Here is a 19,598-nt window from a genome sequence, read left to right on the forward strand (position 1 = left end):
TGTAATATATTTTAAATTGGTTTCTCCCATGGTTCAGTTTTACAATAGCTGCCTAAGTAATTACCTGGCCATTTCATGAATTATGGCAATATCCACACATACTTCTGGTCCTGGTCATTACTGTTTTGAAATGTGGAGTCTAAACCGATTGCCTCTCTCCCTCTGTATTAGTGCATGGACTGTTCTTTTTTTAATTGGATTGAAGAGAACCAAAGCGTATAATAAAATTGCTAATTTTGAATTTTAGGTATATGTATATAAAACTGCATAACCTTAAAGTCATGCTTAGTAAACACATGCTCATCAAAGGATTACAATATCCTGTGTATAACCTTTGAACAGATTCCGTTCAAAATCTTCAGTCCATTTCATCTTTGTCAACTAAAGAAGATTATAAAGAGATACAGAAGATCCAAAAGAGGTTCCACAAATATTATTTGCTAAAGTTTTAAGTTTTAAAGTGTGGGTTCTTTTATTCTCTTCAAAAGTTGGCAACATCTTTCCTTTAGCTTATTTTTCCTATTCTTAATAATTTAGTCAGCACCAGGCATGGTGGCTCACATCTGTAATCCTAGCACTTTAGGAGGCCAAGGTGGGAAGATTGCTTGAGCCCAGGAGTTTAAGACCAGCTAGGCAACATAGTGAGAATCCATCTCTACAAAAAATAAAAAGTTAGCTGGGCATGGTGGCATGCACCTGTAGTCCCAGCTACTTGGAGGCTGAGGTGAGAGGATCATTTGAGCAAAAGGGGTCGAGGCTGCAGTGAGCCATGATAGCACCACTACACTCCAGCCTGGGCAACAGAATGAGACCCTGTATCAAAATAATAATAATTATTATTATTATTATTTAATATTTATTTTCAAGGTAACTACTGTCATATAGCAATCATATAAAAAGTATAATCCATTTTAGAAGAGGTATCTATCAGTCAAATATTTATTGAACATCTACATCTAAGTTATTTTTCTAGGTGCTAGGGATATTGTGGTAAGCAAGATAGAATGCCTTAGGAGCTTTTTTTTTTTTTTTTTTGAGATGGAGTCTCACTCTGTCACACAGGCTGGAGTGCAGTGGCACGATCTCAGCTCACCACAACCTCCACCTCCCAAATTCAAGCAATTCTCCTGCCTCAGCCTCCCAAGCAGCTGGGATTACAGGCGCCTGCCACCATGCCCGGCTAATTTTTTTATTTTTAGTAGAGACAAGGTTTCACCACGTTGGCCAGGCTGGTCTCGAACTCCTGACCTCAGGTGATCCACCTGCCTCGGCCTTCAGAAGTGCTGGGATTACAGGTATAAGCCACCGCACCCAGCCAAGGAGCTTACATTCTTATTGTGGAATGTGTATAATAAAAACAAAAACAAGTAAATAAATAAGGTACTGACAAGTGCAATGAAAACATATGTAATAGCAATATTTCGTAGAGAATGGTTAGGGCATGCTGTCTTAACTGGAGTGATTGGGAAAAACCTGCCTGAAAAGATGGCATTTTGAATTGGAAGGTGATGAGAGGAAGCAATTGTGTGAGAATCTAGGCAAAAAGCATTTAAAGAGAAAGGACAGTGAATGCAAATGCCCAAAGAGGGGAGCTTGAGGAACCTGATTGCTTTCATATATGGCTTATGAAAATCTGTCTTATTACTTTAGTAACACCATGTATGTTTTTAAATGTTAGATATTAGTGGTACAACCAACCCACTATGAAGAACTTCTTGATTACTAGCAGCTAAACCATATCATGTCAGCCTGTTGGAAAAAATGCTAGGCTGAAGTGAAAGCCCCAGCCTCACTTTTTCTTGTGCTGTACTGTGTAGCTTTGAATAAGTGATTTTATTTCATTGGCTTGCATTAACTACACTATACAGGTTCGAGAAAAGTATCTCTGTCCTACCTGCATCACAGATTTTATGAAGATAAAGTAGAATTGAACTAATTAACCTGATAATCTAACACTGATTGATGCTCTGACATATCCGTTGAACATAGAGAAGGTTCTCAAGTCCTTGACTTTTTTCATTTGATCTGAGACAAGTACCCCATTACTTGTCATTGCTGTAACATAGCATTGTAATTCAAAAATTTCCTGGAAGATTGCTGTAGCTGTTCCATTGAGAGCATTGCCTCCAAGCTGAAATCATTGCTTAGGAGTTAGGGAGGACAGATTATCAACAAAGTGTAATAAGCAGTTTACGGCTGGGCACGGTGGCTCACACCTGTAATCCCAGTGCTTTGGGAGGCTGAGATGGGCAGATCACTTGAGGTCTGGAGTTTGAGATCAGCCCGGCCAACATGGTGAAACCCCATCTCTACTAAAAATACAAAAATTAGCCAGGCGTGCCAGTGCACGCCTATAATCCCAGCTAGTCAGGAAGCCAAGGCAGGAGAATCGCTTGAACCTGGGAGGCAGAGGTTGCAGTGAGCTGAGATTGTGCCGCTGCACTCCAGCCTGGGTGACAGAGCAAGACCCTGTCTCAACAACAACAACAACAACAACAACAAAGTTTATATCTGTTTAACAGTTGTGGTCTATCTTGTGTTCCATAGCTTTCTTCTCTGCATGCCTCTGTCTTTTTCTCTCTCTCTCCATTTGTGTGTGAAGGGTCCCATCCATTGTAGTAGTTAAGAGCATAAGAATTGGAGTAAAAGGGCCAGGCGCAGTGGCCCACGCCTGTAATCCCAGCACTTTGGGAGGCCGAGGCTGGCGGATCACGAGGTCAAGAGATCAAGACCATCCTGGCCAACACGGTGAAACCCCGTCTCTACTAAAAAAAAAAAAAATACAAAAAAAAAAAAAGAATTGGAGTAAAAGAACTTTAGGTTTCAGTTCCAGCTTTGCCATTTCGGAGCTGTATAAGTTGGGCAAATTATTTAGGCTTTGTAAATGGAGATTAATAATACTTTCATATCAGGTGGTCGTAAGGATAAAATGAGTTCATGTATTGAAAGACAACACTGTGTCTGACACATGGTAAATGTACAGTAAGTTATTATTGTTATATTCTCAAGTTCCTGCCCTTAAGTCTGACTGGGAAGATAAGACACACACACACACACACACACACACACACACACACACACATTATTTAATCAGGTGTATCAGTCAGGATTCAATCAGAGAAGCAAAACTGATATAAAGAGATTTATTGTAAGGAGTTGGTTTATACAGTTGTGGGAGCTGGCTGGGCAAATCTAAAGTCCATATGGAAGGCTATCAGGAAGGGCAGGCTGGAATTCTCAGGCATTGGCTGAAGCTGCTGTCTATAGGCAACATTTTTTCATCAAGGAATCCTCAGTGGCGCTCTTAAGGCCCTTCAACTGGTAGAATCAGGCTCACCCAGACTATCTAGGATACTCTCTCTTAAAGTCAACTGATTATGAATTTTAATTACATCTGCAAAATACCCTCACAGCAGCACCTAGATTGTTTGTTTTGATAACTGGGGACTATGGCCTAGCCAACCTAGTTGGCAGATCAAAAGACCATCACATCAGGTTAAAATGATTTAGTTTGTACAGTAAATAGTTGTACTACAAAAATGTAAAGAAAGAAAGCATCTATGAATAGGGAGATTATTTTAGATAGAATAGTGGGGAAAGGCTTCATAGAGGAGGTAGAACTTCTACAGGGCCTTCAAGGCCAGGTGCGGTGGCTCATGCCTGTAATCCCAGCACTTTGGGAGGCCGAGGTGGGTGGATCACCTGAGGTCAGGAGTTCGAGACCATCCTGGCCAACATGGTGAAAACCCATCTCTACTAAAAATACAAGAATTAGCCGGGCCTGGTGGCACATGCCTATAATCCCAGCTACTCAGGAGGCTGAGGCAGGAGAATCACTTGAACCCGGGAGGCGGAGGTTGCAGTGAGCTGAGATCACGCCATTGCACTCCAGCCTGGGTGACAGTGAGAGACTCTGTCTCAAAAAACAAACAAAAGAAAATCCCAGACTTTTGGAGGTTTCTTTTTATATCTGATTAACACTAGACCAGAGAATTCCCAGAACTATGTATTAGTAGCCACTGAACCACAGCCTTGGTTGGGGCTTTTAATTGCCTATAAATTAATATATTTTTCTCTTTTGTTTTTTTTGTAGTAAATTCTAAAAACAAACAGAATGTTGAACAAATTATATATGCATTTCGTATAAATTATGTACAGTGCGTATTAATCTATTAATCAAGTATATCGTTTCAACATTGGAAATCACTATAGAATATTAATATTATTTTCCTGAGATGTTTTCTCTAACCAATGGATAATGTTTGTTAAAAGATTTAGGGTAATGCTATAAGGTAGGAACCAGAACTGAGATTAATTTTGCACACTGTACATTAGTTTGCAATTTGAATTCAAGTTTACTGTTTTCAGTTTTAGTAAAAATATGAAACTTTCCACTGTCATCATCCATTATTTAGGGCTTGACTCTAGTGAGATGGATAATAGGCTTTTAAAACTCCAAGAAGGGAAATGGAGTGGGAATGGTACACCCAGAAAAGCCAATGTTAACTTATGAAAGTTGTAGGCAATGAGAACTGTCTAAAAATGAGAGCAACAACTAACCCTAATTAGATGTGCTTGGAAAAATCCATTTTTTTTTTCAGTTGTGCTTTTTTCTTTTTCCATCAAGCTAATTATATAATATGGTGGAGGAGGGGTTGCTTTTTTTGTTTTGTTTGGAGACATGATCCCTCTCTGCCACCCAGGCTGGAGTGTAGTGGCAGGATCATAGCTCACTGCAGCCTTGAATTCCTGGGCTCCAGGGATCCTCCCACCTCAGCCTCCCAAGTAGCTGAGACTACAGGCATGAGCTACCATGCCCAGCTCATTTTTAAAATTTTTATTAGAGATGGGTTATCACTGTGTTGCCCAGGCTGATCTCCAACTCCTGCCCTTAAGCGATCCTCCCACCTAGGTATCCTGAGTAGCTGGGATTACAGGTGTGAGTCAATGTTCTTGGCTATATAGTATGTTATATCTTTTTTTTTTTTTTTTTTTTTGAGACGGAGTCTCACTCTGTAGCCCAGGCTGGAGTGCAGTGGTGCAATCTCAGCTCATTGCAACCTCTGCCTGCTGGGTTCAAGCAATTCTCTTGCCTCAGCCTCCTGAGTAGCTGAGTACAGACACACACCAGTATGCCCAGCTAATTTTTTTGTATTTTTAGTAGAGACAGGATTTTGCCATGTTGGCCAGGCTGGTCTCAAGCCCCTGATCTCAGGTAATCTGCCCACCTTGGCCTTCCAGAGTGCTAGGATTATAGGTGTGTGCCACTGTGCCCGGCCTTGTTACATCATTTTTTTTTTACATTTTCTCTGATTATAGAAATCACTAATTTATTCATTATTTCAGCAAATCCTATTTGGTGTCTACCCATAAAGAAATTTTACAGTTTGACTTTGTAAGTAAGATTTGTAGGTGAGATTCTCTTGACATAGCATATTTTGTTTGTTGGGTTCTTTCATAAAGGGAAAAAAAGAAGCAGAGAAGAATATTTCCCTTCTATACATTTCTCAGGACCATATTGTTTAATATTGATCTCTTCTGACATATTCCTCTATGCAAGCAAGTTCTAAGTTTCTACCTGGGTAATAATGAGGAATTACTCACTACATTACTCTAGCAAACCTTTGTGGCCATTATATGAGCACATCCTTTAAATGGAAGTATTACAAAATAAAAGGGCCTCTAAATGTTATTACAGTCTCTTATGAAATTTGATTTGTTGGGTAATGGTTTATTGCTTAAAGCAACTAACATAAGATATACTAAATTTAAGATATTTGGAACCATGTTTTCAATTAGATAGTGATATATAGCTAACTGTATTTCATTTAGCTTTGCCTTTGCTTAGGATCAATTATTATTTAACTTGAAAAGTTTCTTTTCTGCCATTATCCTGTGTTTTTTAAATATACTGAACCAGTCCTACTTGGAACATACTGGGTTTTGTTGTTGTTTTTTTGTTTTTGTTTTTTGGGTTTTTTGAGATGGAGTCTCGCTGTGTCACCCATGCTGGAGTGCAGTGGAGCGTCTCAGCTCACTGCAATCTTCACCTCCTGGGTTCAAAGATTCTCCTGCCTCAGCCTCCTGAGTAGCTGGGATTACAGGCATGGACCACCACGCCCAGCTAATTTTTTTGTATTTTTAGTAGAGACGGGGTTTCACCATGTTGACTAGGCTGATCTTGAACTCCTGACCAACCTCAAGTGATCCTCTCCTCGGCCTCCCAAAGTGCTGAGATTATAGGTGTGAGCCACTGCACCTGGCCAGAACACACTGTTTTAAAGTACAAGCTTTTTTCCTTTTAAGAAAAGTATAGCCCTTTTCCTTTTATACCAACTTAAATCTTTATGAACTTATAAAAAATCTATTAAACAGATTTATTTGAAATCTTAACACACATAAACCCTATTCTAAGGAAATCTCTATTTTATTTTAATTTTTGTGGGTTTTTTTTTTTTTTTTTTTTTGTTACAGACAGGGTTCTTTCCATGTTGCCCAGCCTAGTCTTGAACTCTTAGCTTCAATTGATTTCCCCTGCCTCAGCCTCCCAAAGTGCTGGGATTGTAGGCATGAACCACCACTGCCCGGCCAATCTTAAATCACAGTAGCACTTCTGGTGGCCTTCATGTCTTATGCTACACTCTCTTATATTTTGTGATATTTCTTGTAATCCTGGGACAGGCAGTATCACTGTTAGGATTAGCTCATTCCTGTGAAGCAAGAAAGAGACTAAGAGTTAAAGCCAACTTAGAAAAGACAAGCCAGCAATAAAACATTTTATTTCAGTTAAATATTTGTTGTCTGCTTACTGCACTGTGCTTGAGCCTGGGGATACAGAGATGAGAGGTATCCCTGCCCTGAAGATGCTTACAGACTCGTAGGGGATATGGAAAAATAAAAAGGAGGAGCACATAAGTGAGACTGGGATTGGGGTTGCTAGATGTAGCAAATAAAAATAAGGATGCTCAGTTACATTTGAATTTAAAATAAACTAGGACTACCTTGAGTATAAGTATATCCCAAATATTGCCAATAAACAACAATAATTTTTCAGCATAAGTATATCCTAAGCAGTATTTTGCTCGGCAACCCTAATGAAGAAGGTCCCAGAAGGCTTTCTGGAAAAGGTTACATCTGAGCTGAATTTTGATGAATGAGCATTGCAGACAGAAGGAGGCATGTGCAAAGCTACAAACATGAGAAATAATGCTACATTCCAGGCATAGCATAGCTAGAGCAGAGAAGATGAACGGCAGTTTGCAGAGGTGAAGGAAGCAGGGTCAAACTCATAACAGACCTTGTATCTCATGGTAAGGAGTTCGCCTTTTGCCTTCAGAGCAGTAGAGAGTCAGTAGAAGTTTTTAAGCAGGGAAGTGACTGATCCAATTTATGTTTTAGAAAAATTTTGCTACTTGTAGTGGAGAGGGTGGATTAGATAGGAGACAGCCAAGCAGGGGGATCTGTTTTATGGCAGTTGTAATAATCCAGGCACAAAGCGACGAGGTTTAAACTATGGCATTGACAGTGGGAATGGAAGGAATGAAACAGCCTCAAAGGATATGAAGGAAATAATTTGATTGCCAGCAATTGGTGACCAGTTGAGTTTGGGGAAATGGGGAAGAACAAGAAATTTAGGACAACTCACTGCTTCCTCCCTCAGTGCCTAGGTGGTTGATGGCACCTTCCACTGAGGCAGGCCATGAAGGAGGACAACCTTGGGACAGAGGAGGTAAGGGTGTGATGGGTTCAGTCTTTGATAGATTGAGTGTGAATTGCTTTTAGGTTATCCAAATCGAGACAAGAGATGTTCAGGTAGCACTTGGATATTTAATTCACGAAAAAGGCCTAGGCTGGGATAGAGCCAGGATTCCTCAGAGCTGTGGGAATGTCACTGATGATGGTATACAGAGAACACAAGGAAAATGGAACAAAACCCTGGAAAACACTAATACTTAAGATGGTGAGAAAGGAAGAGAATTCCATAAAGAACACTCACAAAGAGTTGCCAGACAGGTGGTTCGCTTGAGCTCAAGAGTGCAAGATCAGCTTGAGCAATATGGTGAAACCTTGTCTCTACAAAAAATACAAAACTTAGCCGGGTGTGGTAGTGCGTGCCTATAGTCCCAGCTACTTGGGAGGCCGAGGTGGGAGGATCACCTGAGCCCAGGGAGGTCGAGGCTACAGTGAGGCATGATAACGCCACCGCACTCCAGACTGGGCGGCAGAGTGAGACCCTGTCTCAAAAAAGATTAAAAAGAGTTGCTAGAGAAGGAGGAGGAAAATATGAAGAGAGAAGCCATAGGAAAGAGTTTTAAAACAGTGTGGTCAACCAGGACAAATGCTGAAGGAGGTTAAATAATATAAGGACTAAAATTTGCAAGTCAGAGATCATTGTTAAAACTGTTATGAGTATTGGCTGAGCGCAGCAGCTCACGCCTGTAATCCCAGCACATTGGGAGGCCAAGGTGGGTGGATCACTTGAGGCCAAGAGTTAGAGACCAGCCTGGGCAACATGACAAAAACCCGTCTCTACTAGAAATACAAAATTTAGCCATGCCTGGTTGTTCTTGCCTGCAATCCCAGCTACCCGGGAGGCTGAGGCACAAGAATTGCCGGAACCCAGGAGGCAGAGGTTGCAGTGAGCCGAGATCACACCATTGCACTCCAGCCTGGGTGACAGAGTGAGACCCTGTATCAAAAAAAAAAAAAAAAAAAGAGAGAGAATAGAAAAACTATTAATATATGATTATCAAAATAGATGCATTTGACAAAATTCAATCAATTCTTAGCAAACTAAGAATAGGAGGGAACTTTCTTAACCTGATAAAAGACATTTATGAAAAACCCACAGCCAACATCATATGTAATGGTGAAAGTCTGAATATATAATCACTGATATTAGGATCAAAGCAAGGATATACATTGTCATTTCTATTCCACATATTACTGAATATTCTAGTCACTGTAATAAGTCAAGAAAAAAAATAAAAGACATAGAGATTGGGAAGGAGGGAGAGAAGGAACAGAATCCACCGATGTTTGATGTAAGTGAGGATTAAGTACCCCATGCAACCTTATTACTAGGTTGTAATGAAAGCAATTTCTGCTAGACATGTAGACATTTATTCAGTCATAAAACATTTTATTTGCAATAAATAAATTTATTTTCAAGCAATCATGAAACATTTCATATAATCTGCCTGTAAACTTATTAAAGTTCTAACCCTGCCTTTTTTTTTTCTTTTTTTTTGAGATGCAGTCTTGCTCTGTCGCCCACGCTGGAGTGCAGTGGTACAATCTCGGCCCACTACAACCTCCTCCTCCTGGGTTCAAGCAATTCTCCTGTCTCAGCCACCCCAGTAGCTGGGACTAAGGTGCACACCACCACACCTGGCTATTTTTTGTTTTTTTTTTGTATTTTTAGTAGAAATTGGGTTTCACCAAGTTGGCCAGGCTGGTCTCGAACTCCTGACCTCAGGTTATCCACCTGCCTTGGCCTCTCAAAGTGCTGGGATTATAGGTGTGAGCCATTGTGTCTGGCCCCCAAGTCTGCCTTTTTAAGTGCTCTATCAACTTGCATGAAAGATTTAGTCAAGACAAAAGCAATGATACTTCAAAGGCAGGCTTGTGTTTCCTTATAATTAGCATCAGGCCACTAGAAATTCTGAACCAATAATTCTCAGTAGGTGGTCTCTTAGGCCAGCGTGGGCACTTAAAATTAATGCATATTTTCAGCCTAATCCAAGACCTACTGAGTCCAGAAACTCTGAGACAGGTCCAGCAAACTGTGTTTTCATCAGCCCTCTGTGCAATCTGAAGCTCTCTAAATTTGAGAACCTCTAACTGTAAAACTGTTAGCTCTAGGTACCTCCCTAAAGGTAAAGATTATAGCCTCAACTAGTTCTTAAAACCTCTTCATTAAAAGGTATGGAATATCTCATATTTCAGCCAATCCACAACACATATCTTAGATACCTTTAATTTTACCAGTTATCATTCATTTGTAATATTTATCGATCCATTTATCATGCTATTTAACAAACCACAGGCCGGGTGCAGTGGCTTATGCCTGTAATCTCAGCACTTTGGGAGACCAAGGCAGGCAGATTGCCTGAGGCCAGTAGCTTGAGACCAGCCTTGGCAACAAATTGACACACCATCTCTACTAAAAATAAAAAATTAGCCAGGGTGGTGTCATGCACCTATAATCCTAGCTACTTAGGAAGCTGAGGTGGGAGGATTGCTTGAGCCCAGGAGGTCAAGGCTGCAGTGAGCTGTGATCATGCCACTGCACTTCCAGCCTGGGCGACAGAGTGAGACCCTGTCTCAAGAGAAAATGACAAATTTCACCAATAAAAGCCAGATTTCCTAATTAACAAGTCTCAGAAATTGACCAATCTTGATCAAAGTAAGGAGATAAGGAATATAGAAGCGCTTAGAGTAGCTGCCTGGAGCATTGGCTTCCTGATTACAGCTCTAGCCAAGCACCTGTGCATTCCTGATTTGGATATGAGAGACATCTGGACTATAACTTAACACACATATATTAAACTGTGTGTGCTGAGGAATTTTAAAATAAATTGCAGACTCTATTATAACCGAAGGAAGGAAAGAGTGGAGAGGATGTGTGTTGCGGGCAGGGGGGAGAGAGATTTGAGCACTTTTAATGGCTGAGAGAGAGGATGAGAACGCGAACATGAAGTGCAAGTCTAGAAAATGGTGAAGATTTAGTATCGTTGATAGGGGGAACGGGAGAGGGTGTTGACGAGAGACGTGGAAGATTTTCAGGCATTGTTAAGAACCCAACTCAGCTATTTTTTTCCTTAGGAAAAATTGATGAGTTTGTCTGAAATACATTTTTAGAACACAAATCTTAGAAAATTACTTAAAACCTAGTAGTATACATCTGTTCATTGTTATTGCCCCCTTGTGGTACAGTTTCCATAGTTCATGAAATTATTCATTCAACTCGGGTGAGTTTCGTCAAATAAGACTAAAGAGTGCCATCTCCTGGTTTGATGAGGTATGTGCAGGCAAGAGAGGCATTTAGGAGAATCACCGGAGTAAAGAACAATCAATCTTAGGACAGGAAAAACCTTTGATGTTTTCGCTGATCATCCTATGGTAAAGTGAAACATTCTCTATAATTTCTGTGTCTTTTTATTTAGAATATCGTTTTACTGACAGTAATTACAGTTTGTGTCTGTGGCTGTGCCTGAAAAACAAGAAAACAAAACAAAACAGTACGTGGCCAACCATCCTTTCTATATAAGCATGTGGGAAATTTGCTTTTGGTTTTTGATGTAAGCCACAAGTGGAAGAGCCTGCTCATTGTAACTACCTCTTTGATGAAGGGTTGGCTTGAGATTTTTTCTTAGAACTAGAATTTGTCTTGTAGCTGAATGCCAGACTAGTCTTTACTGCTTCCCAATAAGTTTACTAATGAGCTACCTGGTTTGTGCTTTTAAAAAAAAAGTATTAAATATTATAGAAAAGTGTGCACTTTAATCCTCAATGAGATTTTAAAGCCAAAGCCACTATTTATGTTGGTTATTTAATAAACATTTACGGAACACTTAAATACCAAACTGTGCTGTGTGCTAGAGAGGAGGAGAGGTTTGAAGATGAATGTAACCAAGTATCTGCCTTCAAATCATCCAGCTTTCCACAAGGGAAGATAACTTGGACACAAATAATGTTAGATTTCAGAATATACAGAAAGAAGGGAGGAAGAAAATAGTGTCAGGAAAGAAATATAAACTCCCAAGATGATTATTGAAAGATGGTTGTGGAAAGAGTCATGTTTAAATCCTGACATTGAACAGAGTTAAGATGAAGTGTTTCTTAAGATTCAGGAGCCCAAGATCAGGACAGTGGAAGGATATCACTCTTTAAGTCCGATCCCATGAATTGTTCATGACAGAGTGCCCTACTTCCGGATAAAAATCCAGCATACACTTCATTCATCCATTTGGCAAGTGCTTTTTTATCTGTATTTGATTATGCGTCAGGCATTGTACAAAGTCCTCAGGAAATAAGGATGAAAGTCCTAGCCCTGTTGTGAGTTGCTTGTATGGAGGGAATGACCAGAGACACCTTTAGTGGGTGCACTCGGGAGGGGTATCTGACACAGTCGGTGCTAAACCTGCTCTGCATGCTCCTCTCCAACATAAATAATCCTGGTTCTGTTACTTTAGTGGTTAAAAGAACAGGCTCTGGAGGCAGACTATCTGGGCTCAGGTTCCAACTCTGCCATTAACCTGCTCTCTGTAAATTTCTTACCCTCTTCTTAACCTCTCTTGCCTCAGTTTCTTTATCAATAAAATGGAGATAATGGTAATACCTATTCCATAGGGAGATTTTGAGAATTTAAGATATATACATGCAAATCTCATAGAACAGTATTGGCATATAAAAAACAATATGACAGCCGGGCACGGTGGCTCACTTCTGTAATCCCAGCACTTTGGGAGGCCAAGGCAGGCAGATCGCCTGAGGTCAGGAGTTCCAGACCAGCCTAGCTAACATGGTGAAACCCCATCTCTACTAAAAATACAAAAATTAGCTGGGCGTGATGGCAGGTTCCTATGATCCTAGCTATTTGGGAGACTGAGGCAGGAGAATCACTTGAACTGGGGAAGGTGGAGTTTGCAGTAAGCCAAGACCACGCCACTGCACTCCAACCTGGGTGACAAAAGCAAAACTCTATCTCAGAAAAAAAAAAAAAAACAATATGACAAACGCTGTGTAGCTACCACCTTCTTAACAAATCTTAACCTTTTGCCATATTTGCTTCATTTTTAAAAAGAAGTAAAACATTACAGGTATAGTTGAAGCTCTCTTATCCTGCCTGATATTCTCCTTCCTCCCTCTTTAGAGGAACCACCATCTTGAATTTGGTATGAGTTTTTGCCATGATGTTTTTCTACTTTCACTGCATGTGGCAGGGGTACATAAATACTATGTTTATGTTTGCATATATCTAAACCTTAATAAATGGTACTAAACTGCTCATGTCATTCTGAAATTGTTTCTATTTCACATTATGTTGATATGTCTGGGCCTATTTATTTCATTTTAATGATTGCATAGTATTTCGTACTATGAATATACCACTTTATTCAACCATTCTCCTGTTGAGGGGCATTAACGTTCTTACCCATTTGCCACTCTCACAAACTGCATCTGGATGGCAAATCTCCCAGTACTGCACCTAGATGGCATGCTGCAGTCCTTCCAAGACTGTACCCTGGCCTGCATCACATCTTATCTTGTCTTTTCTCTTCTTTTCCTTTTCTTTTTTTCCTTCCTTAAAACTAATCTCTCAAGACCTGGCGCAGTGGTTCACGCCTGTAATCCCAGCACTTTGGGAGGCCAAGGCGGGTGGATCACCTGAGGTCAAAAGTTCAAGCCCAGCCTGACCAACATGGAGAAACCCCATCTCTACTAAAAATACAAAATTACCTGGGCTTGGTGGTGGACACCTGTAATCCCAGCTACTTGGGAGGCCGAGGCAGGAGAACCGCTTGATCCCAGGAGGCGGAGGTTGCAGTGAGCCGAGATCGTGCCATTGCACTCCAGCCTGGGCAACAAGAGGAAACTCCGTCTCAAAAAATAATAATAATAATAAACAATAATAAATAAACTAATCTTTTATAGAGTTATTGGCCTGCTTTCTTTGGAAGGAAACATTTTTGGTTATTGATTCAATTTTTTATATGTATTAATCTAATTTAGCTTTTTTGTTTGTTCCTGTATGACTTTCTATTATGTATATTTTTCTAGAAAAATTGTTTATTTCAAATGTATTACCATAAATTGTTTCTATTTTTTTGCCACCACTACTCTTTTCTTTCCTAATAATGTTTATTTCTCCTCTTTTTCTCATAATCAGTCTTGCTAAAGGTGTATCTTTTTTGGTAAAGTTTTCAAAGAGCTACCTTTTTATTTTTATTTATTTATTTATTTTGAGACAGGGTCTCACTCTGTCACTCAGGCTGGAGTGCAGTGGCACAATCACATTTCACTGCAGCCTTGACCTCCAGGGCTCAAGCCATCCTCCCACCTCAGCCTCCCGAGTAGCTAGGACACAGGTGTGCATCCACACCTGGCTAATTTTTGTATTTTTTGTAGATACAAAGTTTTGCCATGTTGCCCAGTCTGGTCTGGAACTCCTGGACTCAAGTGATTCACCCTCCTCAGCCTCCTAAAGTGCTGGGGATTATCGACGTGAGCCACCACACCTGGCCTGATTTTTTTTTCCATTTATTTCTTCATTTATTTCTTTTCTCCTACTTCTTTTGAGAGTTTATTTTCATTATTGTTGGGTTTTCTTTTTTTTTTCTTAGAGACAGAGTCTCACTTTGTTGCCCAGGCTGGAGTACAGTGGCGTGATCATGGCAGCCTCAACCTCATGGGTTCAAGGGATCCTCCTTCCTCACCCTCCTGAGTAGCTGGGACTACAGGCACACACCACCATGCCTGGCTAATTTTTTAAAAAAAAATTTTTTTAGATATGAGGTCTCACTATGTTGCCTAGGCTGGTCTTAAACTTCTGGCCTCAAGCAGTCCTCCTGCCCTGATCTCCCAAAGTGCTGGGATTACAGTTGTGAGCCACTGAGCCGGTCTGTTGGGTTTTGTTTGTTTGTTTGGTTGGTTGGTTGGTTGGTTTTTTTAAGTCTCTTTAGTTGAGCGATTATTTATATTCAGTATCTTGGTTTTTTCGTCATTGCGTTTAAATTTGGAAATTGCTATAATTTTCACTGTAAGAACTGCTTTGGCTGCCTCCCACAAGTTTTGATATATACACTTGTATTGTTGTTCACTTCTAAATATTTCTGCATTTCCATGGTAATTTCTACTTTAACCCACAAATTATTTAGGAATGTGCTTTTTAGTTTCCAAACATATGTTTGTTTTTTTGTTTTACTTTTTACTTTTTAAAAAAATTGTACAGTTTTTTGGTCATTTTTTTTTCTCTTTTCTTTTGCAATGGGCCATGTTTGAGCTATGGGACTTCAACTTGACTTTTTTTCTTCCACTTATTTTTTATTTATTTGTGGTCAGAGAATGTGGTCTATATGATATAACTTCCTTGGAAACCCTAAACCATACCTACAGGAGCTTTCACTCAAGCTCCTCCTAATGAGGCCTCAGACTTCCCATCACCTTTGCATCAAGGAAGAAACATGCCAATGAAATTGCTGGCCATCTGCTACCAAGCAGATATGCCTAACAGATGGTTCTGCATTTTCTAAAATATCCCCAGAGGTTGACCAGATGGAAGAAAGGCATTGGGCCTCTCCCAAGTGGCCTCCCAAACTTGAGTTTAAGAACTAGATTGCTTTGCTCCTCTCCTGAAGATGAAACTTAATATTCTTAGCTACAGACAGATCTGAAAGAGAAACCAGGTCATAGCCAAGGGCTTGTCCAGGAACTTCTCCACTACTACTAGCTGAAGGGCAACAGCGCCTTGGTGTTGACACTTAACTCTGCACATGGGCAAGGCTCTTGATCTCTATCAGGACTGCCCATATCCTCAAAGCAAACTGTAAGGAGTATTGGTAGGAGGGTACAGGAGGCAGGCCTGAGGAGCCTGTGCCATTCTGAGCAATATACAATAGTCATTAAGAGAGTGGGCTCTGGAGCCAAACTGACTGGGTTAGAATCCTGGCTTTATTATTTTGTAGTTGTGAACAAATTACATAACAGATATTTCTGTTTCTGTTTTCTTGTCTTTTAATGGATATTAGGTTCCACCTCCCAGGGTTGTTGTAATGGTAATAAATGTATAGTGCTAGGAACAATGCCTGACACATAAGAAGCACCTACTATCAGGTATTATATTAACAGTTTTTATTGGCAGGCACAGTGGCTCATGCCTGTAGATCTAGCAGTTTGGGAGGCTGAGGTGGGAAGCTTACATGAGCCCAGGAATTTGAAACCAGCCTGGGCAACAAAGTGAAACCCCATCTCTACAAAAAATTAAAAAATTAACCAGGCATAGTGGCACATTCTTGTAGTCCCAGCTACTCGGGAGACTGAGGCAAGAGGATCACTTGAGCCTGGGAGGTCGAGGCTGTGGTGAGCCATGATTGTGCCATTGCACTCCAGTCTGGGCATCAGAGTGAGACTCTGTCTCAAAAAAACAAACAAACAAAAAATCAGTTTTTATTAATTCAGTTACCTGAGCTGTTTTTATTCCAGTCCATTTCAACTGGCTTTCATGTTCCATTTCTCCATTCATCTCTTTGTTGGCTGAAATTCCTTCTCTAATCATTTCTTCAAGAGATGCTCATGGAAATTATATTTTCTGAACCTTATGTGTTCAAAAACATTTGGTGCCTACTGAAAGAAAGTTCAGCTATGTAAAATAATAATAGCTATGACTGAGCACTTTTTAAAGTCACAGATGGTCTATACTTACACTATTTAATCCTCATAATGATGCTGTAAATTAAGACCTATTAACATCCCCTTCACAGATGAGACTATTAGGACACAGGCGAGTCTCACTTCCTTCCCCAAAGCCTCTGCTGGCATTGCACCACTGTTGTCTACTATTGAATGTGGCTATGGAGAAATCTGGCGCCAATCTGATTGGTTTCCCCTTAAAGGTGCCTTGATCTTTTTGCCTGGATGCTCAAAGGATAACTTATTTTTGAAGTCCAGTGAACCTCAGTGGGATATGTCACAGGGGTCATTCTTGTCAGTTTTTCTTGGGACATTCATTGTATGTCCTTTCAATCTATAGATTAAAGTGTTTTAATTTATGTGAAGTTTCCCTTGAATTCTACTTTGAATATTTTTTCTTTTCCACTTGTTCCCATTCTCCTTCAGTTCCCATTCTCCTTCATATGGACATGGTGGATATACTTTGTCTTTTATATCTATACATTTATCTTAAATTCATTTTATTTATTTTTAAATTTCCATTTCATTTTGCTTGCATTTCTCAACCTTGTCCTCCAAAGTTTTTTGTTGTTGTTGTTATTGTTTTTGTTTGTTTAAGACAGGGTCTCACTCTGTCACCCAGGCTGGAGTACAGTCGTGTGATCTTGGCTCACTGCAACCTCTGCCTCCCAGGCTCAAGCGATCCTCCTACCTCAGCCTCCCAAGTAGCTAGTACTACATATATGTGCCCCCACACCCAGCTAATTCTTTTGTATTATTTGTAGAGATGGGGTCTTGCTGTATTGCCCAGGCTGCTCTTGAACTCCTGAGCTCAAGCGATCTTCCTGCCCAGCCTCCCAAAGTGCTGTTATTACAGGGATGAGCTACCACGCCTGGCCTAGTCCTCCTAAATCTTACTGTGTTTTATCCCTGTCTGTCTTTCCCCTCATTTATAATGTGGCTTTTATTTCTAGATGTTTTATTTTCCTTCCTGTCTGAGTTCTGTTAGCTTATTTTAAACTTCCTTCTATTGCCTCATCATTTCTTCTGCTTTGAAGTGTTATTTTAAACTGGTTCAGTAAGTCCTTTAAATTCATAACAATATGTTTGGTCTGTTTCATAGCAACATTCTTCTAGAAATTTTTTTCTTTTTTTTTGAGACGGAGATTCGCTCTTCTTGCCCAGGCTGGAGTGCAATGGTGTGATCTCGGCTCACTGCAACCTCCGCCCCCACAGGGTTCAAGCGACTCTTCCACCACAGCCTCCTGAATACTTGAGATTACAGGCATGCGCCACCACGCCCAGCTAATTTTGTATTTTCAGTAGAGGCGGGGTTTCTCCATGTTTGTTAGGCTCGTCTCGAACTCCTGACCTCAGGTGATCCACCTGCCTCGGCCCCCCAAAGTGCTGGGATTATAGGCGTGAGCCACTGCACCCTGCCTAGAAAATTTTTTTTATCTGACATTTGCTTTTCCTATTCCATTCTTCCTAATTCTTGTAGATTTGCTGTATAGATCTTTTGCTTGTTTGGTTTTGATTATTACTCATTACTGAGTGAAATGAGGTCTCCTTCAGCCAGCCATGTGCGGGAAGCAACTGGGCAGTGAACTGAGCTGGTAGTGAAGCTGCTTGTGGCCCTCTCTCCCAACCGTAGTTCATCAACAGACTGCCTCCAGCAAAGAGAACATTTCTGAGGATTTTATCATTCAGGCCTGTCTTATCTTACTATTTCATGGTGCCAAATAGAGTTCTGGGAAGTTCCCACAGCTTGTGCCCCTGAAACCTTTGTTGCAACCAGGATAATGGTTGTGCTCTGCAGATATACCACCTACTTGGTGCTCTGCCAACTTTGTCTGAGAGTGGGGACCACAGCAGGTGTTTAATCTCAGCATACTTGTAGGCTCTGGTGTAATCTTCACTGAATTTGGCAGGTCATCCTCATTTATTGTGCCTAGGGTTTCATTGGTACCATATTTTTTCAGAGAGTGGATGGGTTTTTTTCCCTTTCTTGTTTTTGGGTGATCTCAAGGATGACAACGTGACAGAGGTAACTTTATTTTGTTATTCTAAACTTTATTTATTTTAAAACCAGAAGTTTTTTTTTTTTTTTTTGAGATAGGGTCTCACTCTCTCACCCAGGCTGGAGTGCAGTGGCATGATCTCGGCTCACCACAACCTCTGCCTCCCAGGCTCAAGTGATTCTTCTGCCTCAGCCTCCCGAGTAGCTGGCATTACAGGCGCCCGCCACCACGCCTGGCTCATTTTTTTATTTTAGTAGAGATGGGGTTTCACCATGTTAGCCAGGCTGGTCTCGAACTCCTGACCTCAAATGATCCACCAGCCTCGGCCTCCCAAAGTGCTGGGATTACAAGCGTGAGCCACTGTGCCTGGCCTAAAACCGGAACCATTTTTAAAGATAGAGTGCCTCTATTCTTGGAAGGAGTAGGTAACATACCACCTTAGACCATGTCATGTGGGAAAAATAGTTTCAAAATCCTACGCACACCCCAACAGCAACAAGCTTTCTCATAATCATATAGGTATAAGTAACAGAGCTTAGATCAAATCCAGGTCTGTCTAAGTCCAAAGCCTCAGTTCTTTTTGTCATAGAACTTACTCATAAAGGATATAGATATCTCTTTATGCTTCTTGTGAATATTTTTCTATTAACTACTTTTTTATTTCCTGGTTTTTAGTGTGACAAGTACAAGACTGGAGTTATTGATGGGCCTGCATGTAACAGCCTTTGTGTTACAGAAACTCTTTACTTTGGAAAATGTTTATCCACCAAGCCCAACAATCAGGTATGGACATTATGAATAAACATTCCAGAATTATAGTGTACTCTAATTTGACCAGAAATTAAAGGCATTACTAAAAGAATTCTTGAACCAAAGCTTTGAGACATTATATGTATTTCAATTTTGTATGCTTTGACATCATTCATTAAACAGACATTTATTTTATTTTAATTTTTTGAGACAGGATCTGTTGTCCAGGCTGGAGTACAGTGGTGAGATCTCTTCTCACTGCAACCTCCACTTCCCAGGCTCAAGTGAGCCTCCCACCTCAGCCTCCCATGTAGCTGGGACTACAGGCTCACACAACCACACTTGGCTAATTTTTTGTATTTTTGTAGAAACAGAGTCCCGCCATGTTGCCCAGGCTGGTCTCGAACTCCTGAGCTCAAGCAATCCACCCGCCTT

General features: G+C 40.5%; 1 protein-coding gene across 1 annotated transcript in view; it reads left to right on the forward strand.

Annotated features, from left to right (window-relative positions):
* DIPK1A (divergent protein kinase domain 1A) overlaps positions 1 to 19,598 on the forward strand; it is a 124,075-nt gene that overhangs the window by 96,318 nt on the left and 8,159 nt on the right. Inside the window, exon 3 of the mRNA XM_031004022.3 lies at positions 19,089 to 19,196. Coding sequence (XP_030859882.3) covers positions 19,089 to 19,196 — 108 coding nt within the window. The remainder of the gene's footprint in view (positions 1 to 19,088; positions 19,197 to 19,598) is intronic.

Source organism: Gorilla gorilla, chromosome 1 (assembly GCF_029281585.2).
Source record: "Gorilla gorilla gorilla isolate KB3781 chromosome 1, NHGRI_mGorGor1-v2.1_pri, whole genome shotgun sequence".
NCBI classification, from domain to species: domain Eukaryota; kingdom Metazoa; phylum Chordata; class Mammalia; order Primates; family Hominidae; genus Gorilla; species Gorilla gorilla.